Here is a 27,760-nt window from a genome sequence, read left to right on the forward strand (position 1 = left end):
TCTGGCCATTAGGAGCAGATCCTGTTCCCGCGCGAGGAGTTTTGAACGTGACATGTGACCTGATGTGGCCAATGTGCGTGTCCCCTGCTGCCCTCCACCAATCAGGAGCCGGCTAGTCCCTTTGTCTTTGTGTGCGGGAAGGTATATGATCCGTTGCACCCTGCACCTCCCACCACCATTTTGCTCAGCTACTAGCAAAAGCAACATGGAATCGTCTTCTCAAGCCTCGTCCGTCCCTGCAACCGGCCGTGGCCCAACTTGGAGGGACGCGGAGATCAGGGACCTGATCGGGATTTTCTCGGAGGAGAAAATCCAGGACGCGTTCCAGTCCTCCCACAGGAATAGGGAGGTTTTTGAACAAGTGGCTATTAAGATGCGCGCCCTGGGCCACAACAGGACCGGCCTTGAATGCCGGTCGAAGACGAAGACAATGAGGGCAGAGTACATGAGAGCCGTGAACCATAACAAGGGTTCCGGCAACGAAAAGGTGACCTGCCCCTACTTCGAGGAGCAGCGCCAGCTGTACGGGGACGGGGAAGGATCCGGCAGGCCGAAGCGCGTCGGCCGGAGCCTTAAGGTGGTTCGGAAGCCGGCTGCCCCGGTCGAGGAACCACCCGCTGAGGAGGATCCCGGCGAGGGAACCTCCTCCAGCTTTCGCCCTCCACCCCCCGTCCAGCAACGAGCCGCGGAATCGGTAACGCTGGACCTGATCGCCATCGTTCCTGGGGAGCCAGAGGAGGCTCCTGAGCAAACGCCCCTTGCCTCCGGTAAGTGATTTTCTTTTTATTTTATATTTCCTTTTAAGCAAATGTGTGTTCTGACGTTTGGGCATCGTTTTCTCGTGTGTTCGTTGCAACGCATAATACGGTAGGCTGTGGAGAGCTTGCTGTGGTTACTATTTGAAACGGTTTTAATTTTATAATTTTATAATTTAATTTTTAAAAGATTTTAAAAGAAGGTAGGCTGTGGAGTGCTTGCTGTGGTTACTATTTGAAACGGTTTTAATTTTATAATTTTATAATTTAATTTTTAAAAGATTTTAAAAGAAGGTAGGCTGTGGAGTGCTTGCTGTGGTTACTATTTGAAACGGTTTTAATTTTATAATTTTATAATTTAATTTTTAAAAGATTTTAAAAGAAGGTAGGCTGTGGAGTGCTTGCTGTGGTTACTATTTGAAACGGTTTTAATTTTATAATTTAATTTTAATTTTTAAAAGATTTATTAAGATGGTTGGCTGTGGAGTGCTTGATGTGGTTAGTATTTGAAACGGTCATGTTTAACCAACAGCCCCAAAATATTTGCAGCATGCCTCGCCCATAGGCCTTCTGCAGTACTTTGGCTCACAACTTTGGGAGCTTGCTTTGTGGTTCATGGTGTATGCTTGCTCGTTTTTCACTATTTTCTGCTCTTGTCCACAGAGACACAGTTGCCAGGGACGGGGCCCCTAGAGTCTCCAGCAGCACCTGACGTGGATAGTGATTCGGGGGCATCAACTAACATTGGTAGGTATTAGTAAAAATAGGGGGGGGGGCTGTTTTAACTGCTTTGTGCTTTTCTGTTTGTGCAGGGCAGCAGCACTGCTAAGAGAAAGAAGAGAGTCCCTCTGCGTTGCTGGTGTAGGCTTTGAAGCTGGCTTTGCCACCCTTTGGTCCTAGATCTGTTTTTTTTCCTTTTTTTGCAGATTTCATACCCGGAACACAGGAGGAGGAACAGCCTAGGGTGCTTGGACCTCCTGCCCGGCGCAGGCGGATACAGATTCAAGATGGTGAGCGTGCATGACCTGTTCCTTTCGAGCCATAGCTGCAGGACAATGTCGCTAGGCACTAACCATGTGCTCCCTTTTAATTGTTGAGAGTCCTGCTGTGCAAGTAGGCAAAAGTAAAAGCACACCATGGGCAAACAAACAATAGCCATGTGCTCGCCGGGGATTGTTTAAATTCTTGGCAGGAAAACACGGGGACAAAAAAGAACACCATGTCCACCATGGTGTGTTTTGACTTTTTGGATGTTACTAACAGTTTTGTTTCTCATTTTTTGCCAACAGAGGTTCTTTCAGATGAGGAGGAGGAACCACCCCTGGCTCCAGGCAGCCCACCACCTAGAGGTGCGCTCCCAGCAGAGGAGAGGCTTACGAGGGAACGCGGCAGGCTGAGGCGCGTCTCCGTCTTGACAAGCGTGGGAGAGAGGCTCCTTGAGCACTGCTATGAGGAGTCACGGCGTGCCGCGGCCGCTGACCAAGCCATGCTCACACTCATTGCCCAGGAGGGGAGAAAATTGAGGGCAGTCCTTAGAGAGACAAACCAAATCCTACGCGAAGGCGTGGAGGAGGTGCGTCTGATAAGGAGACTCATGGAGAGGGCTGTAGCGGTCATGGAAAGGGCCTACCCTCCACAAATCGCCCCCCCACCACCACCCACACCAACACCACCACTTCCAGCACCCACCCCACCGACTCCCTCTCAGAATGCCTCCACCCAAACAAGAAGGAGGACTATTCTCGGAAAGAGAAAAATAAAACCAGCAGACAAGTACTCCCCCTCCTAGTTTTGCCCACTTTTTCTATTTCATGTTATCTGTGTTTTGTTGTTTGTTGAATAAAGTTTATATTTTTGACTCTGTCTCTGTGTACCCTACTGTAGAATCTGCAAGGCTGAAAGCGGCCTCTCTAGTGATTGTGTATATTGTGGTTCTGCTGTGTGGGTTGGAGGTTGGAGGGGTGTTAGTTCAAGGAGTTTTAGGAGTGTGGTGTGGGGTTAAATATGTGCGAGTTTAAGAAGTCACACTGGAGTCTTGTTATAAAATTTGCAATAACATTTTATTTTAAAAAACATTTTAACAGGGGAAAAACATTAGGGAATGAAACTTGGAGCCCCACCAGCACCACCACCCCCCACCCCCCTGGAAAACCAATTTTTTTTAACAAAAGTATACATTTAACAGGGGAAAAACATTAGGGAATGAAACTTGGAGCCCCACCAGCACCACCACCCCCCACCCCCCTGGAAAACCAATTTTTTTTAACAAAAGTATACATTTAACAGGGGAAAAACATTGGGGAATGAAACTTGGAGCCCCCCCCCCCCAACCCCTACCCCAAAACACAAACAGGAAACAAAACTCAGGTCCCACCGCTCCCCTCCCCAGCCCCTTCCATCGCCCTAACTCTCCTGCACAGCCGTCCCACGGTCCCCCTAACTTTGCGCCGGAAGAGCTCTTCGTCCTCCTTCTTCTTAACTGTGGGGAGGGAGAAAAAGTACACATTAGTACCACACATATTTTCAAATTTCTTTAGTTTACATGCATACACTTTTAAGTGGCCTTAGCCACAGTGTGAGAAGAGTTGGGCAGTGGGGAACATAACCTACGCTCTTCCGCCTCCCTCTGTTGCCTGTGCTGCTCAATCTCCCCTTTCAGCTCCGCCACTTGAGCCTCCAGGGAAGTAACTCTGGCCTCCATGGCACGCAGCCTTGCCTCCACAGTTTCAGCTATAGAAATCAAACAAAGAATTTGATCACACTCCAAAAGGAAGCATCACATCAGGCTCCCATATGGCTCCGTGTGGGTACACACACATGGGTCTCCCTCACAGACATAAAACTCTCACCTGCAGCCTGTCCCGAGGTGGAAGGTCCCTCTTCCTCCCCCTCCTCACGCTCAGGTGCTGTTGCCAGCTTGGATGGTGATTGTGTGGCTGGGCAAAGAAAAAGACAAATCATAATTAAAAGCACACAAAACAGAGATGAAACACAGCTGGTGGACACACCACAGTTAGAGTCTAAGCGCATAACCAAAGTGGTTCTACAGTACTGGCTGGCTAAGTCTGAGGGGGTTGACAGCATCTAAATACTTTCTCGAATTTCATTGGGGACAGTAGGGGAAAGAGGCAGCTAGTCATTCCATGCATGTTTAAGGGCAAAACACAACGAGGGCAGCACTCACCCATATGCCTCCTCATGTCCAGGGGGGGCTTCCCAGCCTTCTCCCATATTTTCACCATCTGGTCGTGGAAGACCGTCCTCCCACTTGGCTGCGGGATCCCCCCCCACTGTTCCAGACTGTTTAGGAAGTCCAGCTTAAGGCGCTTGAATTTTGTCCGGACCTGCTCCCAGGTCCGGACATAGCCCCTCTCCCTCAGCTTTGAAGCCAACACCAGGTAGGCACCCTTGGTGTGGCAATGGGTGCTGGCCATTAGGCGGCCAACACTTTTTGATTGTAGCACCAGCTCCAGAAGTGCCTCAGCCTCGGCGCGCTGCCAGAAGGAGCCCTTCCGTGGCTTCGGCATCTTCGGAATGACGGTTAGGGAACGAACGTGCGTTGCTCCGATCGACCACCCCGTTTTTTAAATGTATCAAAGCTGCCCACCAATAAAATTATTCCTTGGAACATGAGTGGATTGATCCTCCGGTTTGACAGGGGTCGCCAATACTTCCTGGCTACCCGCCTCCCCGAACTTTCCCCATTCAGCGCTTCCGTATTGTGTTTGTCAATTTCAGTGGGGAGTTAGCATTTAGGGCTGTCAAAGTGCTTTTGGACCAGAGAATCCCCGTTTTTTTGCTGGCAAAGTACACAAACCGCACAAGACAAGGTTAAACAAAGAACACAAAACTTTATTCAACAACAGAGTAGGAAAAACAATTAAACACGCCTCCTGTTTCTGTAGATGTGGGTGGCTATGGCGTCCCGAACCTTGCACCCCTCAGCATATATCCTTTTTCTCCTTGCTTCAGGGATGTCCTGTGTATCCTGAAGGACTACAGGTTCAGGTTCGTCCTCAGGGAAGGGGATGTTATGTCCCTTGTCCTCGCATATGTTGTGCAAAATCACACATGCGATTATCAGCGGAGTCACATTGTCAATATGTACATGGAGTCGTGACATTAAACAACGGAACCGTGACTTCAAACGTCCAAAGGCACGCTCCACTACATTCCTTGCCCGGGAGTGACTGAGGTTGTAGTGGCTCTGCACGTCCGTCCTTGGCCGCTTGTAGGGAGTCATGAGCCAGCGTCGTAATGGGTAGGCTCCGTCCCCGAGGACCAACGCCGGCACACGCACGCCCTCAATGGTGGCGGTGGGGTTTCCTGGAACAAAGACCCCTTCGTCCATGGCTTTCCTGAGGTTGGATTCCCTGAAAACAAGGGCATCATGCCTCCTGCCACTCCACCCCACCTCGGCATCGATAAACCGGCCGGAGAAGTCCACTGTTCCTTGCAGGAGAACAGAGCAAAAGTCCTTCCTGTTCCCGTACTCTTTTATGCTTCCCCCGGGGGCACGGATAGGGATGTGGCTTCCATCGACGGCCGCAAAACAATGCGGGAATCCAAGCCTGGCAAACCCGTCCATACTCTGGAATAAGGGAAAGAAAAGAATATAAGCCATGGCATGTCAGCGTGGGGTGTATCGCGTCTTCGTTGCTGACCTGTCAAACAAGAAAAAAAATTTAAAGGGCAAAGGGGATGGAATGACACTCACCGCTCCAAGCCGGTCTCCGAGGCACACGACTTTGCTGAACAATTCCGCCTCCATGGCGAGGCAGAACTCCTTAAGGATATCGCCAACCGTAGTGACTCCGAGTCCGAATTGCTGGGCTACTGTCCGGAAGTACTGAGGGGTGGCCAAGTACCACAATGCGGCAGCCACCCTTTTTTCAACTGGAACGGGGCGCCGCATGCCAGTGACTTGCCTCTCCATGCGTCCACGTAGAGCCTCCACGAGTTCAAAAAATGTCCCCCTCGACATCCTGAAGTTGGCAATCCAGTGGTCATCATCCCAGCGAGTCCACACAAAATTCTCCCACCAGTCAGAGGATCGTTCGTCCACCCAGAACCGGGGGGGGAACCGGACCTCTGCCAGAGCTTGCCAGCGTTTCTTGGCCGCCATGGTTACCCTTACAGAACGTCTTCTGCTGCTGGTCAGCGTTCCGGCCACCCGTTCTCGGTACTCCGCGATAGCATACGTCCGACGCGACAAGGCGGTATTCATGCGCTGGACCACCGCGAGCATGTAAGCCAGCAATTGAAAAATAAGCCTCTCCATTGCAACGTTGACCTGTGCTGCGGGCAGTAGGCTACGCAAACAAAAGAGTGAGGCCGACCGCGTGTCTGCCCAGGTGCATATAAGCAGGTAACCTGTGGGCGTGTACTGTGGGCGGGGATTAACCAATCAAACATGTCAATGCATCTGGTTCCTAGAAAACAATAGAAAACACGTTCCAAGGGCGCCAATGATCGGACGATAACGCGTTGCTACGGGGTTTCCTGGGTTTTTTAAAAAAAAAGGGAACCCCGACAAGTTCGGCTTCAGGGTCGAGGTCAAAGGTGTGCCTGCAGTTTGATTGACGGGCACGGGAGGCCAGAAGCGCTAAAAAGGGACCTCCTTTGTAGCGATAAGACGGAGAACCGGAAGCCTGTGGGTTACGAAAGTGGCGAGAAGTGAAAGTGCCAAATTCCGCAAAAACCGCAGCTGTGCGTTACGGGCACGGCTAGTTACATTTCGCTACTTGAAGTAGCGCTTTCACAAACGGCAACCAAATAGCAACTTTGAGCTCTGTGCGAAATGGCCCCCAAATTATTGGCTTTCAAAGAGTTGTGGGAAATGTGATAAGAAGGGGCCATGGAATGATAGTGAAATTTGGATAATAACATTGCACTGAAGAAGGTCTAGGCTAGACGTTCTCAGCTTTTTTACCGTTGAGCAACCCCTGAAACATTCTTCAGGCTTTGAGAAACCCCAGAAGTGGCGCAATTGTGCAGAATATAGTTGAGAAGCATAGCTGTGGACGCACCCACCCAGAGCCCCCTCCCCATCCAGGCCCATCATTGACCTTTTTTTTGGGGGGGGGGAATGAGTCAACATGCATATATGGTATCACCCAATAAATGTTTGACATTTTTAATATAAAGATTTAATTAACTCCCACCCATTCGTGAAACCCTTCCAGGGCCATCAAGAAACCCCAGAGTTTCATAAAACCCTGGTTGAGATAGCTTGGTCTAGGCCCAAAATGCCTGCATCATTTCTTCATTTTGCCATTGTGAGCTTCCAGCAAATGATCTCAGTCTTCTACACTGTACACAGAATCTCCAAGCAAAAAATAAAAAGTCTTGAGTTTGAAAATAAGGACTTTACGTATCGTAAGTATTGTGGTCTACCACACAGGCTATTTCCCATGTTGAATTCTCTCTACCGTGTATCCCTTTCTTTGTTGTTACAGTTGGACAGTGGCATTTGATCCACAGATACCTCCACAGGATACACATTATTTTAAGCTTCTTGTGTGATTAACAAAGGCATGAGAATCAAAGAAAAGCTATGTGGAAGCAGTAAGTGTGAACATGGAAATAACACGTGAGGCGGTTTCAGCCCACAGAGGATAGCAAGGGAGAATTTCCCATGCTTAGTGAGAAAATGAGATTTCAGGATTACTAGAAGGGTACCAGGGGAATAGACACATGCAGCGTCAAGGAACTATAAAGCCTCAGGATTGGCCAGGCCTGGTCAATACAGTGGTACCTTCTACCTGTAGAATGCTCAGTAATCTCTGCATGTAGGAAACAGATCTGCATGGAGAAAACGCCCTCTGGTTTTCAACTGTTATTAATATCTGCCAGAAGTTGCCATCTTTGTTCTGAAACAATTCTTGAATTCAATGATCAAATAGAAGAAGAAGAGCTGGGGAGGGGTGGGGGCTTGTACCCTGCTTTTTACTACCCGAAGGAGACTCAAAGCAACTTACAATTGCCTCCCCTTCCTCTTCCCACAACAGGCACCCTGTGAGGTGAGGCTGAGAGAGTTCTGAGAACACTGACTGGCCCGAGTTCACCCAACTGGCTTCACGTGGAGGAGTGGGGAATCCAACCCTGTTCTGACCTTATGCCTCTTAGAGTCTCCTTTAAGCTCTCTACAAGGGTATCAAAGGCACATACAGACATAGAATTTTCATTGCTTAATAGGAACTCTTCCGTCCTCCAGACCTGTTCTGCAGATTAGAACCACTATATCCTGCTGGCTTTCAACATCAATCTGGCTCTCAGATAAGGAAGAACATGTTTAAGCAGAATCCATAGAAAGCATACTTGATTGGTAGCGCTGATTAAATAGACAAGAATGGATCGATGAATTGTTTTGTAATTAATGCTGTTGACAACTCTTTGCCAAACTGAAGATCCTATAGATGCTTCTGGACACAAATCATTACCAGAGAAGCAGTTGGTACTGTTGCTAAGACTAATTTTTCTTACCTTCTCCATTTGACTAGGAAATTGTGCTCTTTTCTAGACATCTGTGCTGACTCATGCTACTGTAACTTCCTGGCTGCACTACTTTAGTGTGTCCTCCATGGGGACGGCCTTGAAGATGATTTGAAATCCTAAATTGGTACTAAATTAATTGCCAATTTAATTTTGCTAAATTAAAAACTATTGACAGAGAATGAGGTGGCTGGATGGAGTCCCTGAAGCAGTCGGTGCAAGCTTAAATGGACTCTAGAGAATAGTAGAGGACAGGAAGGCCTGGAGGATCATTGTCCATGGGGTCGCGATGGGTTGGACATGACTTCCCAACTATCAACTATTGACTATTGTTGTACAGCACATACACACGCACACATTATCCAGTTCCAAAACAACCACATCAGTTTTCAATTTGCTCCCAGCTTCAATTAAAGATGCTGCTTCTTGCCTATGATGCTCTTGCAGCTTATAGATGTAGAAAATGTCCACTACCTCTACAGACACCTTCTTGAGCTCTTTAGCCTGCTGACAGTAGTCTCTGTTCAATGAAAGATTAGGACATATGTGTTCTCATTTGTGGCCCCACATGGTGGAATGGCCTACCAAAGTAGGTACAGAAACCTAGAACTTTATTAGCTTTTTGTAGGTTATCTTGTTTTGTGGGGCCTTTGGACAGAATTGATACTAGGTTTTTATCCTATCTGTTATTGTGATTGAAAACTAGGTCTTTTATGGCTAGTTGTATGATCCTCTAAATGCGGGAATGGCACTGTATAAATTTATTAGATAAAGAAAGAAATATAGGTATCATGATCCATCAGTCGATAGTCCTGTAAGGTAATAAAATAAAATCATGGGTATGGAATATGAAGGCAGAAGCTTGCCAGTGGTAGAGTTCAAAGCACAGTCTAATGTCTTTAGGGTATGGTTAGAAGTAATATATTCTAAACTATCAAATCTAAAGTAATGGATATTCAATATATTCTACAGAATTGTCGACAAAGGATATCTAGTATATGAAGAAAATGACAGTAATAACTTTATTCTGATGTGATCAAGGTCATTAATCTTAACAACAAAGTTAACTGGTAGTGATGAACTGAAGATATAGTCTCTAAAAATCTCATTTGTGATAAAAAGATTTGTCATAAAAGATGGCTATCTATCCAAGAAATCTAGGGGAGAGAATGAACCAAGTAAAAGGACTCAGTAGAGCAAATTGAGTGGCAACTGGTGAAAGGTTGATATAGAGAGAGATGAGCCTGGACCATGTTTGGAAGAACTCGTTGTGAGGAGAAATGGCAGGTCCATGTAATACCCCCTTATAATAATTTAATAAAGATTATGTCGCATACTGACTGAATTTGGGTTGTGTGGAAGACCTTTAAATTAATTGCAAATAATGAAATTGTGAAGAATGGGATGTGAAATTAGAGCTCCACCGTTGACATCAAAGCACCTTTTGATAAAGTCTCTATGAGAGCGGACCACCTATGTCTACTCCCCTTTTGCTCCTTCATCCATAAGAGGCCTTCACAGTCATCTGTTGCCTTCTTACAGCAATACATTTTCTTTTTAATTGAGAAAGATTAAAGTGAATTCAGAGCACACCAAAGCCCATGGCTGCAAACGTAGTGGGAGGAGCACTACAGCAAACGAGAGACTGGGTAGGTGGAGTGGAAAAATATCAGTAAGAACTCTAGGAAAATAATAGAGAAGAGGACTGGAGATCATCAAACAGTTCTAGTAAAACTTACTATATTAAACAATTTTGAGGGCAGCAGGTTAAGTAGGATAACTAGTCCTTATTACAGTAGTCAGGGGGAAAACTCTATATCATTAGTACTTTCCAACTCAGGTTCTAGGAAAAAAACATTAACTCGCTAACTTTTCATGGACGTTTCTTACAAAATTAATGCCCTGAAATCTAAGGTACCTTTCAGCTGTGACCAAGCAATCCTAGTAACATTACAGGTCTAAATTCATGAACACTTTTCCTATGGAGGCATCCAAATGACATGACCTATGTTTCCAGCTTCCTTTGGATAGAAGGGTGAGCTGGCCTAGCTTTGCCAATCTACTTGGCGCATTTAAAAGGAAGTGAAGAAATGAAAGTGTCCATTTTAGACACCATGAAAACTGAGAAGATAAGAAAAGTTGAAGTTCTGAAAAGAACCCTTTTCACTGTGCGTGCTAATAAAAACGGTCCATCTCTTCATTACCATGCCACTCATCCACCTCAGTTAGACTGCACAAAAGGGGGGAAGAAAGCGGTCTTTATAGTTGTACATGATTATATTTTCCTTTTGTATTGAGTTCAAAGTCTTTTTTCTAAAAAAGCACGTGTAGATTGCTCACAATGTAATGGGCCATTCCCAGGAAACGGGAAAAATGGCCTTTGCGTTTTATATTAATACAATAGGTTATGTATAAAACAGTTTTTATAAAGTTAATGCATATTAGCTTCGAACAGCCATATCCTAACACCGTGCGGCTCTTCCAGTAGAGCAGATGAATGGAGGTATAGAAGAAGGGAAAAAAACCACTATGACAAAGGGATAAAGGTTTAACTAAAAGGACATGTATCTACGTTTCAGGTAGCTCTTTACCTTCCATCAGGAAACGAGTTATTAGGAGTAATGAAATCAGAGATTGACAATACAAAAACTTTTCAGATCCTTCTGTACAAGGCGGTGACACTGGCCTTTTACTTCTCCACTTTGTAATGATTTCCTTTGAGTTGCGGTTCTAAAAAAGCCGCGAGACATCTTCCTGTTAGTTCTTTTTCATCTTTTCCAAACACTGGCCAATAATAACCCCAGTCCTATTCTTCCCTGGCTTTTTTTGAAACACATATTGACTGTAATGACTATAAATTGCCTACTCAATGCTCCAGATTTATGAAAGAGTTAGAGCTCCTCTATGCTGCAGCTAGGCGCCTATGTAGAAGTTTGATGAGATGGAACAGGAATGTAAAGATTCAGACCGATGCCGTTTCCCCAACCAGAACCCATTGTCCAAAAAGAAAAGAACGTAAGGGTTGCAATTGCCTGCAAGACTCATCATCAATTTTTCCTAGTAGATTTATAGGCAAGTCTTCCATTGAGACAACATTCAAAGCATGGCACTGCCAATAATTATGGCAGAGATATTATCAGAGGTAACAAAAACTAGTCCAAATTTCATTGTCTCTTTAGCCCAAGTCTAGCACAAGGACAGCCAAGTAACAAAACTTCTATTAAGAACTCTTGGCCAGGTACAGTGGAAGATATTGCATCAGAAACATGGCAAATGCTTGTTTGGTCTGCAGGATAGGAAAGTAGGGTTTTACACTGGCTTTTATAATCTCATTGAAACTGATTTCATTTAGATATTTTATGTATACACTTCTAATTATGGTTAAGCACTCAAAATTATTTGGCGTAGAAATCTGACAAATATAAGATGATGGTTCTGATTGTTCATTCTAAGTTTCCTACAATGTTTCCACAGATGTCATTTAAGCCAGGGGTAGTCAACCTGTGGTCCCCCAGATGCCAGATGCAAAAGCTGGCAGGGGCTCATGGGAATTGAACATCTGGAGGACCAAAGGTTGACTACCCCTGATTTAAGCCATCTCTTGGTCTTTATTTCACAAGTCACCAGTCAGACTGTTTACTCTTAAATTTTAAAACCCATTGGAATTACGCCAGAATTACCTATAATGCAGTTATGCATAGCCACTACTAAAACCATGAACCCTCGTCTCCTCTTCTCATAATGTTTAGTGAACCAAAAGGATGATGGGATATCTGGGAATTCTATGCTTTCCTAGATCTTTATTCACCTCTCGATGAATTGGTGTGAGGTGGAAACATAATGCAATGATGTCGGGCCACACATTTTGCCTTATTAAATGACAAAAGGGAAGAGAGGAAGGAGAGTCATGAAGCTATTGGTTTTCATATCGGCTGTAATTTTTAATTCTTCCTTCAGTTACTAGTATTTCCTGCACATGATTTCAAGTTTTTAAACCATATCTTATACAATTTTGATTAAGCTAATGTGTAAACACTACATGTCTTAAGGCAAGATGGGGAATTTAGCACCACAATAGTCAACATTCCACGAGTTATGATTCACTTTGGATGAACTATAAAAAAAAATTGTGAAAATTCATCACCAGATGTCCTGAAAATCTATAGACATCTATAATATTGTTAAAAAAGACCCTGTTACTTTCAACAATATTTGCCAATGGTTTATTAATTTCTCTTTAACTGAAAGTCCTATACTTCTCTCTCTCTCTTTCACACACGCACCATCTGTTTGTTAGTACATGAATTCAGCACTCCCACTAAGATTTTGATAACCAGCTACATAATTGGCCTGGTTTTATGGAATGACTCCACTGTCACCAATAAGGAACTAAACACCTAAATTTCTTTAATCGTGTTATTTGGGCAGGACCTTTAACATCATGGTCTCTTGTTTCCCAACTAATACCACTGACAAGCATTATCTGAAAATACAGCCATTCCATTAACATTTTCATAAATGTTTGACCTTCAGTGTACCAAGTAAGAATATTTTGTTGCAGATATTCATTACAGAATGTATAATTTTCTCATCAGAACAGCAATGTTTTCTTAATTAAAGTTATTAGAGTTTTCATGACTTCCAAAAGGCCAAAACACCACTTCTGCAATACATTCTTGTCTTTTTTGCAAAAACCAGCCAAAATAGCAGATCATTTTACAGCAGATCATTTTACAAACATTTAGATACATCTTCAAAAAACGTAACCTCCAAGGTACTACAGGTTGCTATTTTAAAAGACTGTGGATTGTTTTTAATGTAGGTAAAGGTAAAGGTATCCCCTGTGCCAGCACCGAGTCATGTCTGACCCTTGGGGTGACGCCCTCTAGCGTTTTCATGGTAGACTCAATACGGGATGGTTTGCCAGTGCCTTCCCCAGTCATTACCATTTACTCCCCAGCAAGCTGGGTACTCATTTTACCGACCTCGGAAGGATGGAAGGCTAAGTCAACCTTGAGCCGGCTGCTGGGATTGAACTCCCAGCCTCATGGGCAGAACTTTCAGACTGCATGTCTGCTGCCTTACTACTCTGCACCACAAGAGGCTCAATGTTTTTAATATACATGCTTGCAAAAGCTGTACGTAGCAGGCACCTATTCGTCTTCTTATGTAGAGTATGTGTTTTCAGAGATGGTGACTTCTGTGACATGAATATGTATAAACAACCCCTTTCCCCCCTTCATAACTATTTTTATTCATATTCAAATGTGTGCATATTTAATTCCTAGGCTGAGTATCCTAGGCTGAGTATCCTGAGTATCCTAAAATAAAAGTATCCTAAACTGGACAAAAGTCCCATTTCTTTATTTTAAACATAGATATCCAGCTCTTCTACTCTGAAAGTCTTTTAAGGCAAGCATATCCAATAACATCCTAAAAACACTTTCCTAGAAGTAGGTCTCACTAAATAGATGTGAGCAGGATTCTGGGTAAACCTGCTTTGGACAGCACTCTAAATAACTGGTCAAATATTGACACATTTTGCCATAAAACATGAGACCCAAATTCTCTTCCCAGGCAAATGACACCAAGAACTTCAGAATACTTGACACAGGTATTTTAAGAGCACAAAACTATATCACCACAGGTTGCGATGATGAGATAAATACCTATAGCACCACAAAGGATTTGTAGAAGAGAACATCTGTTTTAACAACAACAAACAACCCTCACATAGGAATCAGAGGCTCCAGTGGAGTTATTCATCGTTCCTATAGTTCTGAATATCTTAGGAGCTGCATTTAGTATAGGAGTATAGCAAATATGCAAGTGTACATGCAAATATACAAACTCAAAGAATGACAACACTGACACATTGTTATTCTGTGATATCCATTTCTGAATTCACTTCAACCTCTGGTTTACAAAGTTCAAGGGTAGAATCAGCAATTAAAATTAATTAACACGATCCTGGGTTCTTGCCTCACGCATACAAGCACTGAGCTGTTATCCCTGATTTATAACATTCACAATTCCATTGAGAAAAACAGAGAATGATTTCAAGATTGTCAACAAATGCCTCCTGGAATTTCTTGTTTAATTCGATGGCGACTTGATCAAATAGCCACAGAATCTTTAATATGTGAATGATCAACACCCCTAACTAGACACATCTGTTTATGAATGACTGTGAAGTAAATGAGTTAAATATATCATGAGGAGTTCCTCTTACTAGCATTGTCTGTTTCAACAAATCTATTACCATTCTGCAGTTATGAGTACCCTCAAAATTCCCTTAGGAATTCACACCCATCATTAAATATTGAGCAATAGGACCCAATTATAACTGTGATGAGATTTAACATTTATTTTCATTAATATTACAACTAATGGCTTGTAGAATTGATAAGAGGGTCATAATTTTTCGGATTGTTGATTCTTGCCTTTGCAATTATAGCTGTTGCATATGTATTTTGTATGTTGGATCTTGTACATATTTCTATCTGAATGTATTACAACCAGTATTCCTTCATTACAGAAAGAGGTCATGTTTGAGCACAGATATTACAATAAACGAGACAATCTAGTTGCACATATGTTTATGATCACTGATTCCAGTGGCATTTCAACAAGACTTTTACCAAAATTGGACCACTACTTTTAAACATCTAAATTTCCTCTTTATCACCCTGTTATTATTTTTTAAGGGGGAGAAGCAGAGAAGATAGTCACCAATGATAACATGCCTTGCATTTTTCACACAAGATTTCTAGATTCTTTTACACCTTCACGTCTCCAAATACCTTTTCTGATTCTACTGTAGAGGTCAGCAGCTATGCATTCGCTCGGAGAAGTGGCATGTATTTGCAGTGAACAAACAGAAACTAAAACAGACAATCCAACCTGATCCTGAGAAGGTCAGCTAAAAAATAAAATCTTTCATCCAAAATACTTCTTTGCTGAAATTTTAACAATGGCTTTTAAATACTCCTACTTATTTTTGTAAGCAACAACATATTACCAGATGTATGAAGCAGCTTCAGTATGTACAAGACAACTGGAATTATGCAATCCCAATACCTCAGTGATGGAAGTCTGGATTCATTTTGGAGCCTTTCTGTATGACAAGATCACCTTGTGCATATATAGAAAATAAAATCAGTGAGCTTACCAGGGTTTACCAAAGCACAATTTGTTAATTACACATATAGCTACTTTTTCCAGCACAGCAAGGAAATAAGCCAAACCGAAGACAAGATTCTGTGGATGCTGCCGCCAGGTTTATTGTTGAGGCTGGGGCAGTGAGGAAGATTTGATTAGCCCCCCCCCCCAGTGCTAGGCAGTGGTTAGGCCATGTGTCATCTATGGTCCCTTCTTCCTACTTCCTCTTTTGGATGTTTTACTGGGGAGATGGGAGGCTGAGTTATACTGCCATGTTCTGGTTTCTGCTGTATGACTTCTATGTTCATGTAATGTTATAATGGGATTTTATTGGGGTTTTGATACGGATAACTGTACCCCACCATGAGCCGGTTCTAGGAGTGGCGGGTAATCAATCCAACTAATAAATAATAAATAATAAAAATACTTAGGCATAGCTACATTATTTAATGGTTGGAAGAGTTTGAATACGCATGTAGCCATATTGTTTCATGCTGCCACCATACAACTGCACAGAGAAGGAGGAGGAGGAAGTGGTGGAAAAAGAGAAGCAGCAACATTTATATACTTTAGTGTCCAAAATTTTCTTATGATTTAGCTTGAGTCCAACAGACCCTCGAAGTGCCCTAATATGAAGTTCTTCTGTTCATGTAAAGGAATTTCTTTGACGTCCACCAATTTAGTATGTGCATCCCTGTTGCTGTCCTCTATAGTTCATTAAACAATGTCCCAAAAGTTCCCCTGAGTCCTGACACAAAGGCTGCGTTGGGCCAAAGGAAGCAGAGCAGAACTCAGCTTACAGCCTCAGTATCCTGACAAGAGTTCTGTAATGTAATCCAATTTTATCCCCATGTCGCAGAGTCTCATGTAGTAGCGGTTCTGGTCATCACACATCAAAAAAGGATGCTAAAGAACGGGGCGGGGGATGTACCAAAGGAGCAATCGGGCTGGAATGCCAGCTTTACGAGGCAAGGCTAAAGTGTCTGGGGCTTTTTACTGTGGGGGGGAGGGAAGGCAATTGAAGAGTGACATGACAAAAGTGTACAAAATTATGCATAGTGTAGAAAAAATTCGTAGAGAGAAACTTTCCTCCTCGTCCCGTAATACTAGAACTGCCTGCTTATCCCTGAGAAACTGATGGCAGTCGAGTCACCAACAGACTTCATACAATGTTTAGATGACTTGTGGAACTCAGAGATAGTAGTAGAGGTAGTAGTACTTGTCGTCGTCTTAAGTTTATTATGGAATTACACCAGGGCAATAAATTAAAATATATAATATACCTGTTTACGCCAAAGCAAAACAGGAAAAGTAGGTTATAACAAACCTAAGTATAACTTACCACATAATACAAAAGAAAAACATATCGTTTTAAAAATGATTCATGGTCTAGTAATAGAAATTTAAGAAACCGAGTTAAAACTGAAATCTAAATTTATCTGGAAAATATCTTAAAACTGGTCCTGCTTGATTTAATAAGTATTAAGGTGGATAAAAATAGACTCTTAGTTCACAAGAAGCACCCTGCTAGTCCCACAAACTCTAAGAACTATAAGACAGAAAGTGGTTACTGATTTGGTGATTCCTAGTGATTAGTCTGAGATGTGGTGATGAAAGTGCCATCAGGTCACAGCTGATTAATGGCCCCATAAGGTTCTCAAGACAAGAGACATTCAGAGGAAGCTTGCCATTACCTGCCTCCATGTCACGAGCTTGGTGGTCTCCCATCCAAATTCTTGCCACAGCCAACTCTGCTTAGCTTCCAGCATCTGATGTAATCAGACTAGTCTGGGCTGTCCAGGTTAGGAGGAACTCTAAGTTAGATGTGTTTAAAATGGGATTGGACAAACCCATGGAGGATAGCTCTAACCATGATAGGATCTCCAGGAGGAAAGCCTTTGATTGTCGACAGTGGTCAGGAAGTCAGGGCTTTTGTCATCTGCCTATTACCATGCATCAAGTTCTATTAAATGGATGGGACACTTTTCTCCAGGCTTTCTGGCAACCCTGACTTGTAGGCATCTGACTGGTCACTGCTGGAAACAGGATAGTGGACTGGGTGAACCACTGAACTAGTTCAGTGTGTTTGTTTTTAAGGTCCACGGTCTCATTACTATTTTTCCAGATAATCCACTGACTTTAACCTCATCTCTGAAAGAGACTTTCCAGATGTTGAGATGCAAGGATCCTTCAGGACTATAATTCTAGTCCTTCTGAAGGGGAAGGGTAAATCAACAAAAAGTTGCTGACCTTGGGCAAAAATATTTCAGAGATTATTTGTTAAAATTCCAACCGGACTTATATTTATCTATGTATATTTAGACATAGTCTAAAGGCTTATGACTTATAGCGCTAATAAAAACCAATATCTGAGTAATAAACTATCTAAGCATGGAATCATAAATTCTGTTTGAACAGGATTTGTTAATGCAATTTTCCGTTTTGGTGATTTAATGTACTACGCCTATTTTATGCTAAATTTAGCTTTTTCACAAGGGGCTGATCAACCAGAATCCAGGATGATTTTGGATTATTTTGTCTCTGATAAAGTCTAGGTATATAAATAACAGATGAGTGTCTGCCTCTGAAATTGATCGAGTTCAGCTCTTCAACCTTGATTTTTTTTTTTGCCAGATATCAGATAAGTCTCAGGTACTGTGCTGTTCTTGTGTGCACTGACATACCGATAAACATTCTGTCTATGTTATTTCCTAAGCTTTAGAAACATTCCGTATTGTACATCTCATTTCTACTGAATCACTGCAAATTGCCGAGAACTTCATTGGAAAGAGTTGTGGTATTGATAAGATCTTACAGGACCCCCAAATGTGATTTTGAGGTCTTTTAAAGGTTACATTTCAGATTGATCCTTCTGATTATTCAGCTGTGATGGCACAGCTGGGGCACCAGTTGATTCACTCAGTATATTTAATTAAATGCAAAGCTCTTAATTTTAGGTTTTCACATTAAATACACCTGGCATTTTTATTCTTACCGAAGCATTTAAAGGCATCCAAATCTAGTATATTATTCCCAGATTTCTACCTGTGTATGTCTCTTGTTGCTTTAGCAGTTTGGGCAATATTGTTACTCTCAGTTCCAGCCATCAGGCCACTCTCCTTGGTCAAGAAAGGAAGTGGGGTTTAATAGCGTATCAGTCTCACAATGTATCCCCTCATATATTTCTGCGTTGCCTTGGAAATCCTGAGACTACATCCTGCAAATTGCTTACCAGGCGACCGTAATAAACTTCCTTTCACTCCAAGATCACCAGATGGACAACTATAAACAGCAGCTGGGGCAAAATAAGGAAGAGTAGGCAATCTTGTATGAAATATATATTTTTAATCTTAAAATAACTGTAGTAAATATATCTCTTACGTCAGGATATTCAGAAAGGTGTGAGTTCTTTCTGCATATTAAAAGTTGCAGAGGAAAAATCTCAATGAATTGTATTCCTATTTAATTTCTGTATACTAGCCATTGTACCAAAACAATTAAGATGGAGGTTTGGTTTTTAATGGCCCAAGTAACTTTTACATTTACCCTTCGGTTTAATACAGAAAACCTCATCAAACATGTAGTTCAAAACCTTCTACAAAATACGTTGAAAAGTTTTAAAAATTAAACCACTAATACATAAGATTAATGCCTTCCATTAATATTTTGGGGTTAAAAACACTGACCAACCATAATTTTGGTGCAGAAAACAGAAACATATAGCACTCAAGGAGCAGGTTTTGGCTCCCCTTATTTTTAAAAAGAGAGGCACAAGAATGCCAGACTGGAGAACTGGGAAAAGTTCATTTCCAGTCCTGCGTCTCAGTGTCTGCTGTGCAACTAAGAAATTGATTTCTGTGGGCCATTTCGCACAGAGCTCAAAGTTGCTATTTGGTTGCCGTTTGTGAAAGCGCTACTTCAAGTAGCGAAATGTAACTAGCCGTGCCCGTAACGCACAGCTGCGGTTTTTGCGGAATTTGGCACTTTCACTTCTCGCCACTTTCGTAACCCACAGGCTTCCGGTTCTCCGTCTTATCGCTACAAAGGAGGTCCCTTTTTAGCGCTTCTGGCCTCCCGTGCCCGTCAATCAAACTGCAGGCACACCTTTGACCTCGACCCTGAAGCCGAACTTGTCGGGGTTCCCTTTTTTTTTAAAAAACCCAGGAAACCCCGTAGCAACGCGTTATCGTCCAATCATTGGCGCCCTTGGAACGTGTTTTCTATTGTTTTCTAGGAACCAGATGCATTGACATGTTTGATTGGTTAATCCCCGCCCACAGTACACGCCCACAGGTTACCTGCTTATATGCACCTGGGCAGACACGCGGTCGGCCTCACTCTTTTGTTTGCGTAGCCTACTGCCCGCAGCACAGGTCAACGTTGCAATGGAGAGGCTTATTTTTCAATTGCTGGCTTACATGCTCGCGGTGGTCCAGCGCATGAATATCGCCTTGTCGCGTCGGACGTCTGCTATCGCGGAGTACCGAGAACGGGTGGCCGGAACGCTGACCAGCAGCAGAAGACGTTCTGTAAGGGTAACCATGGCGGCCAAGAAACGCTGGCAAGCTCTGGCAGAGGTCCGGTTCCCCAGACAGTTCTGGGTGGACGAACGATCCTCTGACTGGTGGGAGAATTTTGTGTGGACTCGCTGGGATGATGACCACTGGATTGCCAACTTCAGGATGTCGAGGGGGACATTTTTTGAACTCGTGGAGGCTCTACGTGGACGCATGGAGAGGCAAGTCACTGGCATGCGGCGCCCCGTTCCAGTTGAAAAAAGGGTGGCTGCCGCATTGTGGTACTTGGCCACCCCTCAGTACTTCCGGACAGTAGCCCAGCAATTCGGACTCGGAGTCACTACGGTTGGCGATATCCTTAAGGAGTTCTGCCTCGCCATGGAGGCGGAATTGTTCAGCAAAGTCGTGTGCCTCGGAGACCGGCTTGGAGCGGTGAGTGTCATTCTATCCCCTTTGCCCTTTAAATTTTTTTTCTTGTTTGACAGGTCAGCAACGAAGACGCGATACACCCCACGCTGACATGCCATGGCTTATATTCTTTTCTTTCCCTTATTCCAGAGTATGGACGGGTTTGCCAGGCTTGGATTCCCGCATTGTTTTGCGGCCGTCGATGGAAGCCACATCCCTATCCGTGCCCCCGGGGGAAGCATAAAAGAGTACGGGAACAGGAAGGACTTTTGCTCTGTTCTCCTGCAAGGAACAGTGGACTTCTCCGGCCGGTTTATCGATGCCGAGGTGGGGTGGAGTGGCAGGAGGCATGATGCCCTTGTTTTCAGGGAATCCAACCTCAGGAAAGCCATGGACGAAGGGGTCTTTGTTCCAGGAAACCCCACCGCCACCATTGAGGGCGTGCGTGTGCCGCCCTTGGTGCTCGGGGACGGAGCCTACCCAATACGACGCTGGCTCATGACTCCCTACAAGCGGCCAAGGACAGACGTGCATAGCCACTACAACCTCACTCACTCCCGGGCAAGGAATGTAGTGGAGCGTGCCTTTGGACGTTTGAAGTCCCGGTTCCGTTGCCTGATGTCCCGACTACACGTGCATATAGACAATGTGACTCCGCTGATCATCGCGTGTGTCATTTTGCACAACATATGCGAGGACAAGGGACATAACATCCCCTTCCCTGTGGATGAACCTGATCCTGTTGTCCTTGAGGACACACAAGACATCCCTGAAGCAAGGAGAAGAAGAATCTATGCAGAGGGGTGCAAGGTTCGGGACGCCATAGCCACCCACATCTACAGAAACAGGAGGCGTGTTTAATTGTTTTTCCCACTCTCTTGTTGGTGAATAAAGTTTTGTGTTATTTGTTTAACCTTGTCTTGTGCGGTTTGTGTACTTTGCCAGCAAAAAAACGGGGATTCTCTGGTCCAAAAGCACTTTGACAGCCCTAAATGCTAACTCCCAACTGAAATTGACAAACACAATACGGAAGCGCTGAATGGGGAAAGTTCGGGGAGGCGGGTAGCCAGGAAGTATTGGCGACCCCTGTCAAACCGGAGGATCAATCCACTCATGTTCCAAGGAATAATTTTATTGGTGGGCAGCTTTGATACATTTAAAAAACGGGGTGGTCGATCGGAGCAACGCACGTTCGTTCCCTAACCGTCATTCCGAAGATGCCGAAGCCACGGAAGGGCTCCTTCTGGCAGCGCGCCGAGGCTGAGGCACTTCTGGAGCTTGTGCTACAATCAAAAAGTGTTGGCCGCCTAATGGCCAGCACCCATTGCCACACCAAGGGTGCCTACCTGGTGTTGGCTTCAAAGCTGAGGGAGAGGGGCTACGTCCGGACCTGGGAGCAGGTCCGGACAAAATTCAAGCGCCTTAAGCTGGACTTCCTAAACAGTCTGGAACAGTGGGGGGGGATCCCGCAGCCAAGTGGGAGGACGGTCTTCCACGACCAGATGGTTAAAATATGGGAGAAGGCTGGGAAGCCCCCCCTGGACATGAGGAGGCATATGGGTGAGTGCTGCCCTCGTTGTGTTTTGCCCTTAAACATGCATGGAATGACTAGCTGCCTCTTTCCCCTACTGTCCCCAATGATATTCGAGAAAGTATTTAGATGCTGTCAACCCCCTCAGACTTAGCCAGCCAGTACTGTAGAACCACTTTGGTTATGCGCTTAGACTCTAACTGTGGTGTGTCTACCTGCTGTGTTTCATCTCTGTTTTGTGTGCTTTTAATTATGATTTGTCTTTTTCTTTGCCCAGCCACACAATCACCATCCAAGCTGGCAACAGCACCTGAGCGTGAGGAGGGGGAGGAAGAGGGACCTTCCACCTCGGGACAGGCTGCAGGTGAGAGTTTTATGCCTGTGCGGGAGACCCATGTGTGTGTACCCCCATGGAGCCATATGGGAGCCTGCTGTGATGCTCCCATTTGAAGTGTTATTAAATTCTTTGTTTGATTTCTATAGCTGAAACTGTGGAGGCAAGGCTGCGTGCCATGGAGGCCAGAGTTACTTCCCTGGAGGCTCAAGTGGCAGAGCTGAAAGGGGAGATTGAGCAGCACAGGCAACAGAGGGAGGCGGAAGAACGTAGGTTATGTTCCCCACTGCCCAACTCATCTCACACTGTGGCTAAGGCCACTTAAAAGTGTATGCATGTAAACTAAAGAAATTTGAAAATATGTGTGGTACTAATGTGTACTTTTTCTCCCTCCCCACAGTTAAGAAGAAGGAGGACGAAGAGCTCTTCCGGCGCAAAGTTAGGGGGACCGTGGGACGGCTGTGCAGGAGAGTTAGGGCGATGGAAGGGGCTGGGGAGGGGAGCGGTGGGAACTGAGTTTTGTTTCCTGTTTGTGTTTTGGGGTAGGGGTTGGGGGGGGGGCTCCAAGTTTCATTCCCTAATGTTTTTCCCCTGTTAAATGTATACCTTTGTTAAAAAAAATAGGTTTTCCAGGGGGGTGGGGGGTGGTGGTGCTGGTGGGGCTCCAAGTTTCATTCCCTAATGTTTTTCCCCTGTTAAAATGTTGTTTAAAATAAAATGTTATTGCAAATTTTATAACAAGACTCCAGTGTGACTTCTTAAACTCGCACATATTTAACCCCACACCACACTCCTAAAACTCCTTGAACTAACACCCCTCCAACCTCCAACCCACACAGCAGTACCACAATATACACAATCACTAGAGAGGCCGCTTTCAGCCTTGCAGATTCTACAGTAGGGTACACAGAGACAGAGTCAAAAATATAAACTTTATTCAACAAACAACAAAACACAGATAACATGAAATAGAAAAAGTGGGCAAAACTAGGAGGGGGAGTACTTGTCTGCTGGTTTAATTTTTCTCTTTCCGAGAATAGTCCTCCTTCTTGTTTGGGTGGAGGCATTCTGAGAGGGAGTTGGTGGGGTGGGTGCTGGAAGTGGTGGTGTTGGTGTGGGTGGTGGTGGGGGGGCGATTTGTGGAGGGTAGGCCCTTTCCATGACCGCTACTGCCCTCTCCATGAGTCTCCTTATCAGTCGCACCTCCTCCACGCCTTCGCGTAGGATTTGGTTTGTCTCTCTAAGGACTGCCCTCAATTTTCTCCCCTCCTGGGCAATGAGTGTGAGCATGGCTTGGTCAGCGGCCGCGGCACGCCGTGACTCCTCATAGCAGTGCTCAAGGAGCCTCTCTCCCACGCTTGTCAAGACTGAGACGCGCCTCAGCCTGCCGCGTTCCCTCGTAAGCCTCTCCTCTGCTGGGAGCGCACCTCTAGGTGGTGGGCTGCCTGGAGGCAGGGGTGGTTCCTCCTCCTCATCTGAAAGAACCTCTGTTGGCAAAAAATGAGAAACAAAACTGTTAGTAACATCAAAAAAGTCAAAACACACCATGGTGGACATGGTGTCCTTTTTTGTCCCCGTGTTTTCCTGCCAAGAATTTAAACAATCCCCGGTGAGCACATGGCCATTGTTTGTTTGCCCATGTTGTGCTTTTACTTTTGCCTACTTTCACAGCAGGACTCTCAACAATTAAAAGGGAGCACATGGTTAGTGCCTAGCGACATTGTCCTGCAGCTATGGCTCGAAAGGAACAGGTCATGCACGCTCACCATCTTGAATCTGTATCCGCCTGCGCCGGGCAGGAGGTCCAAGCACCCCAGGCTGTTCCTCCTCCTGTGTTCCGGGTATGAAATCTGCAAAAAAAGGAAAAAAAAAAGATCTAGGACCAAAGGGTGGCAAAGCCAGCTTCAAAGCCTACACCAGCAACGCAGAGGGACTCTCTTCTTTCTCTTAGCAGTGCTGCTGCCCTGCACAAACAGAAAAGCACAAAGCAGTTAAAACAGCCCCCCCCCCTATTTTTACTAATACTTACCAATGTTAGTTGATGCCCCCGAATCACTATCCACGTCAGGTGCTGCTGGAGACTCTAGGGGCCCCGTCCCTGGCAACTGTGTCTCTGTGGACAAGAGCAGAAAATAGTGAAAAATGAGCAAGCATACACCATGAACCACAAAGCAAGCTCCCAAAGTAGTGAGCCAAAGTACTGCAGAAGGCCTATGGGCGAGGCATGCAGCAAATATTTTGGGGCTGTGGGTTAAACATGACTGTTTAAAATACTAACCACATCAAGCACTCCACAGCCAACCATCTTATTAAATCTTTTAAAAATTAAAATTAAATTATAACATTAAAACCGTTTCAAATAGTAACCACAGCAAGCACTCCACAGCCTACCTTCTTTTAAAATCTTTTAAAAATTAAATTATAAAATTATAAAATTAAAACCGTTTCAAATAGTAACCACAGCAAGCACTCCACAGCCTACCATCTTATGCGTTGCAACGAACACACGAGAAAACGATGCCCAAACGTCAGAACACACATTTGCTCAAAAGGAAATATAAAATAAAAAGAAAATCACTTACCGGAGGCAAGGGGCGTTTGCTCTGGAGCCTCCTCTGGCTCCCCAGGAGCGATGGCGATCAGGTCCAGCGTTACCGATTCCGCGGCTCGTTGCTGGACGGGGGGTGGAGGGCGAAAGCTGGACGAGGTTCCCTCGCCGGGATCCTCCTCAGCGGGTGGTTCCTCGACCGGGGCAGCCGGCTTCCGAACCACCTTAAGGCTCCGGCCGACGCGCTTCGGCCTGCCGGATCCTTCCCCGTCCCCGTACAGCTGGCGCTGCTCCTCGAAGTAGGGGCAGGTAACCTTTTCGTTGCCGGAACCCTTATTATGGTTCACGGCACGCATGTACTCTGCCCTCATTGTCTTGGTCTTCGACCGGCATTCAAGGCCGGTCCTGTTGTGGCCCAGGGCGCGCATCTTAATAGCCACTTGTTCAAAAACCTCCCTATTCCTGTGGGAGGACTGGAACGCGTCCTGGATTTTCTCCTCCGAGAAAATCCCGATCAGGTCCCTGATCTCCGCGTCCCTCCAAGTAGGGCCACGGCCGGTTGCAGGGACGGACGAGGCTTGAGAAGACGATTCCATGTTGCTTTCGCTAGTAGCTGAGCAAAATGGTGGTGGGAGGTGCAGGGTGCAACGGATCATATACCTTCCCGCACACAAAGACAAAGGGACTAGCCGGCTCCTGATTGGTGGAGGGCAGCAGGGGACACGCACATTGGCCACATCAGGTCACATGTCACGTTCAAAACTCCTCGCGCGGGAACAGGATCTGCTCCTAATGGCCAGATTGGCGCCCTTGTTGTTTGACTTAACGCATGCGCGTATTCGTTTACACGCGAGAAGAGCAGTTTGAACATGCAGCGGGAGCCATTTTAGGAAAATGTCCGCCATTACACAAACGCATGCCGGTGTTCAACCGAGAGCAAGTGCGGCAGTACTCGGCAGTTCCCCAATAATATTCACCAGCCACAGCATAAATCAACCAAACATGACATGTTACTGGCGTACGTTCGTTGGCACGCTCAGAGGAATGTTTTTTAAAATGAACGGGGGACGGCGACTCCGCTTGCCGGAGGTCTAGCCGCCAATGGAAGGGGTTGTCCGCACCCAAGCACAAGCACGCACCGGGAACCACACAAAGACCCACTACACATAAGCCGCCCCTCATGATATCACCACGAATCATGTCTATTGAACCCCTGTAAGCTAAGCAGGAGACTGCGAGCGGCGACCGTTCGTTGGCACGCTCAGAGGAAAATTTTTTAAAATGAACGGGGGACGGCAACTCCGCTTGCCGGAGGTCTAGCCGCCAATGGAAGGGGTTGTCCGCACCCAAGCACAAGCACGCACCGGGAACCACACAAAGACCCACTACACATAAGCCGCCCCTCATGATATCACCACGAATCATGTCTATTGAACCCCTCTAAGCTAAGCAGGAGACTGCGAGCGGCGAACGTTCGTTGGCACGCTCAGAGGGAAATTTTTTAAAATGCTCCCTGTACGTTGACTCCGCTAGGACTGGCCGATGGTAGACGGGGTTTTAAGCTTTGGGCAAATTTTGGGAACGTGACGGTGTGTGCCACTGTGCTTGTGAAAAACTCTTGTGGTGTCCGGGCAGAATTTCCGAAAGTGATCGTGCTTGAAAGCCAGTCGCTGTCCCGTTGCCTCGTAGATCCCCGCTCGCTCGGAGAAAAAAAAAATGGCGAACAGTTCGCCGGAAGTTTGGAGGACAGGCTCGGGAGGAGGGACTTTGAAGAACCCGCAACAATGGTAACGCACAGGTCTTTAGCGCTAGTGTTGCAGATTGGTTGCAGGAGTGTATCGCTATCCGGAGGGTGAATCCAGTTTTCTGGATTCCCCTAGAAGCGCTACAACGAAGCGCTTTTGGCGGTTCGGTTTCAGGATTGTTGCAGATTGTTTACGACGTCGTGCGTTATGGCAAATTAGTAGCGTTTTCAATCAGCTACCATTGTGCTATTTTTAAGCCGTGGGAAATGCCCCTGTGTCTAACAGGGATGCTTTCCCCTACCTTCTTAAAAATTGGGAGGGAGGATCCCTGGGATGAAGAAAACAACAGCTAAAATTTTCATCCCGGTTAGGGGATGTGAGTGGAGGATGGATTTCTTTAATGAAATTTATTTTAATTCCAATATTAAAGAACCTGAATGAAAACAACCCCTCCCCCCCACACACACAAATGCAACTCGCTTTCAAATTCATCTTTGGTTTCGCAAACCCCTATTATTCAAACTCACTTATGAATTTTCATCAGTCTCCCCTTGTATATATTAGCAGGTACCATTGCTGAAACCCAAAGCTTGCATATGTAAAGCATGGTAGCATCACACTCCAATTTTGATGTTCTCTGCAATTCCATCAGTAACTTGTAAGGCAGTATACTATAACAAAAGCTTTCTCAACCAGGATTTCATGAAACTCTGGGGTTTCCTGACGGCCCTGGAAGGGCTGCCTGAATGAGTAGGAATTAATTCATTTTTATATATTTTTAAAATGTATTAATCTTTTATCAGGTGATATGCCAACCTTAACGTGACCAGATTTCCAGGGTCACAAGGCGGGACCCGCTGCGGCCGTGGCAGGTGGGCCCTCCCTCCCTGACTGGCCTCAGAAGGGCGGTGGTGGTGGGGCGGCGGCGGCAATGGTGGTGGCGGCGACGGCGGCAGCAGGCAGGTTCTCCCTCCCCCCTCCCCGACTTGCCTCAGAAGGACGGTGATGGCAGTGGAGGCGGCAGCGGTGGCAGGCTGCAGGCGAGCCCTCCCCTCCCCCCCTGACTGGCCTCAGAGCGACGGAGGCCCGGGAAGAGCCTCCTGTGGCAGCAGAGCCGGCTGGGAAGCCTTGCCCCGGAGCCCAGGTACCTGCATGGGGGCCTCCTGAGCCCAGGTGCCTGCGTGGGGGCCTCCTGAGACTCGGCTGCCTGCTGGGTGCACAGCCAAAAAATAGAAATAAATTTTTAAAAATTTGAGAACGCCGTGGG

At 45.4% G+C, this 27,760-nt stretch overlaps 2 protein-coding genes and 2 long non-coding RNA genes across 7 annotated transcripts in view; 2 read left to right on the forward strand and 2 right to left on the reverse strand.

Annotated features, from left to right (window-relative positions):
- LOC143829223 (uncharacterized) overlaps nucleotides 1–27,760 on the reverse strand; it is an 85,754-nt gene that overhangs the window by 17,130 nt on the left and 40,864 nt on the right. Inside the window, exons 4-5 of one of the 3 annotated variants that reach the window (XR_013228032.1) lie at nucleotides 3,605–3,691; nucleotides 3,381–3,485 (exon numbers count right to left, since the gene is read on the reverse strand). The exons of the other annotated variants lie outside the window; for them this stretch is intronic. This is a non-coding gene — a long non-coding RNA (uncharacterized LOC143829223). Of the gene's footprint in view, nucleotides 1–3,380; nucleotides 3,486–3,604; nucleotides 3,692–27,760 lie in introns of those variants that run through there. 3 annotated transcript variants of the gene reach the window in all.
- Nucleotides 33–2,966, forward strand: LOC143829216 (uncharacterized). Its single transcript, XM_077319714.1, has 4 exons — nucleotides 33–767; nucleotides 1,419–1,502; nucleotides 1,682–1,765; nucleotides 2,045–2,966. Exons 1-4 carry the CDS (start codon nucleotides 146–148, stop codon nucleotides 2,542–2,544), a joined length of 1,290 nt encoding a protein of 429 aa, XP_077175829.1. The 5' UTR covers nucleotides 33–145; the 3' UTR covers nucleotides 2,545–2,966.
- On the forward strand, nucleotides 21,992–22,751 carry LOC143829222 (uncharacterized). The gene is made up of 3 exons (XR_013228028.1): nucleotides 21,992–22,230; nucleotides 22,350–22,469; nucleotides 22,601–22,751. It is a non-coding gene; the product is annotated as an uncharacterized LOC143829222 (long non-coding RNA).
- Nucleotides 23,119–26,781, reverse strand: LOC143829220 (uncharacterized). 2 transcript variants are annotated; one of them, XM_077319725.1, is made up of 3 exons: nucleotides 24,230–26,781; nucleotides 23,967–24,050; nucleotides 23,119–23,687 (listed from the first exon to the last, which is right to left on the reverse strand). In XM_077319725.1, exon 1 carries the CDS (start codon nucleotides 25,402–25,404, stop codon nucleotides 24,775–24,777), a length of 630 nt encoding a protein of 209 aa, XP_077175840.1. In that variant the 5' UTR covers nucleotides 25,405–26,781; the 3' UTR covers nucleotides 23,119–23,687; nucleotides 23,967–24,050; nucleotides 24,230–24,774. The 2 variants fall into 2 exon arrangements, with proteins under 2 accessions (XP_077175840.1, XP_077175839.1); XM_077319724.1 differs by having other exon boundaries at nucleotides 23,967–26,781.

Source organism: Paroedura picta, chromosome 2 (assembly GCF_049243985.1).
Source record: "Paroedura picta isolate Pp20150507F chromosome 2, Ppicta_v3.0, whole genome shotgun sequence".
NCBI lineage: Eukaryota > Metazoa > Chordata > Lepidosauria > Squamata > Gekkonidae > Paroedura > Paroedura picta.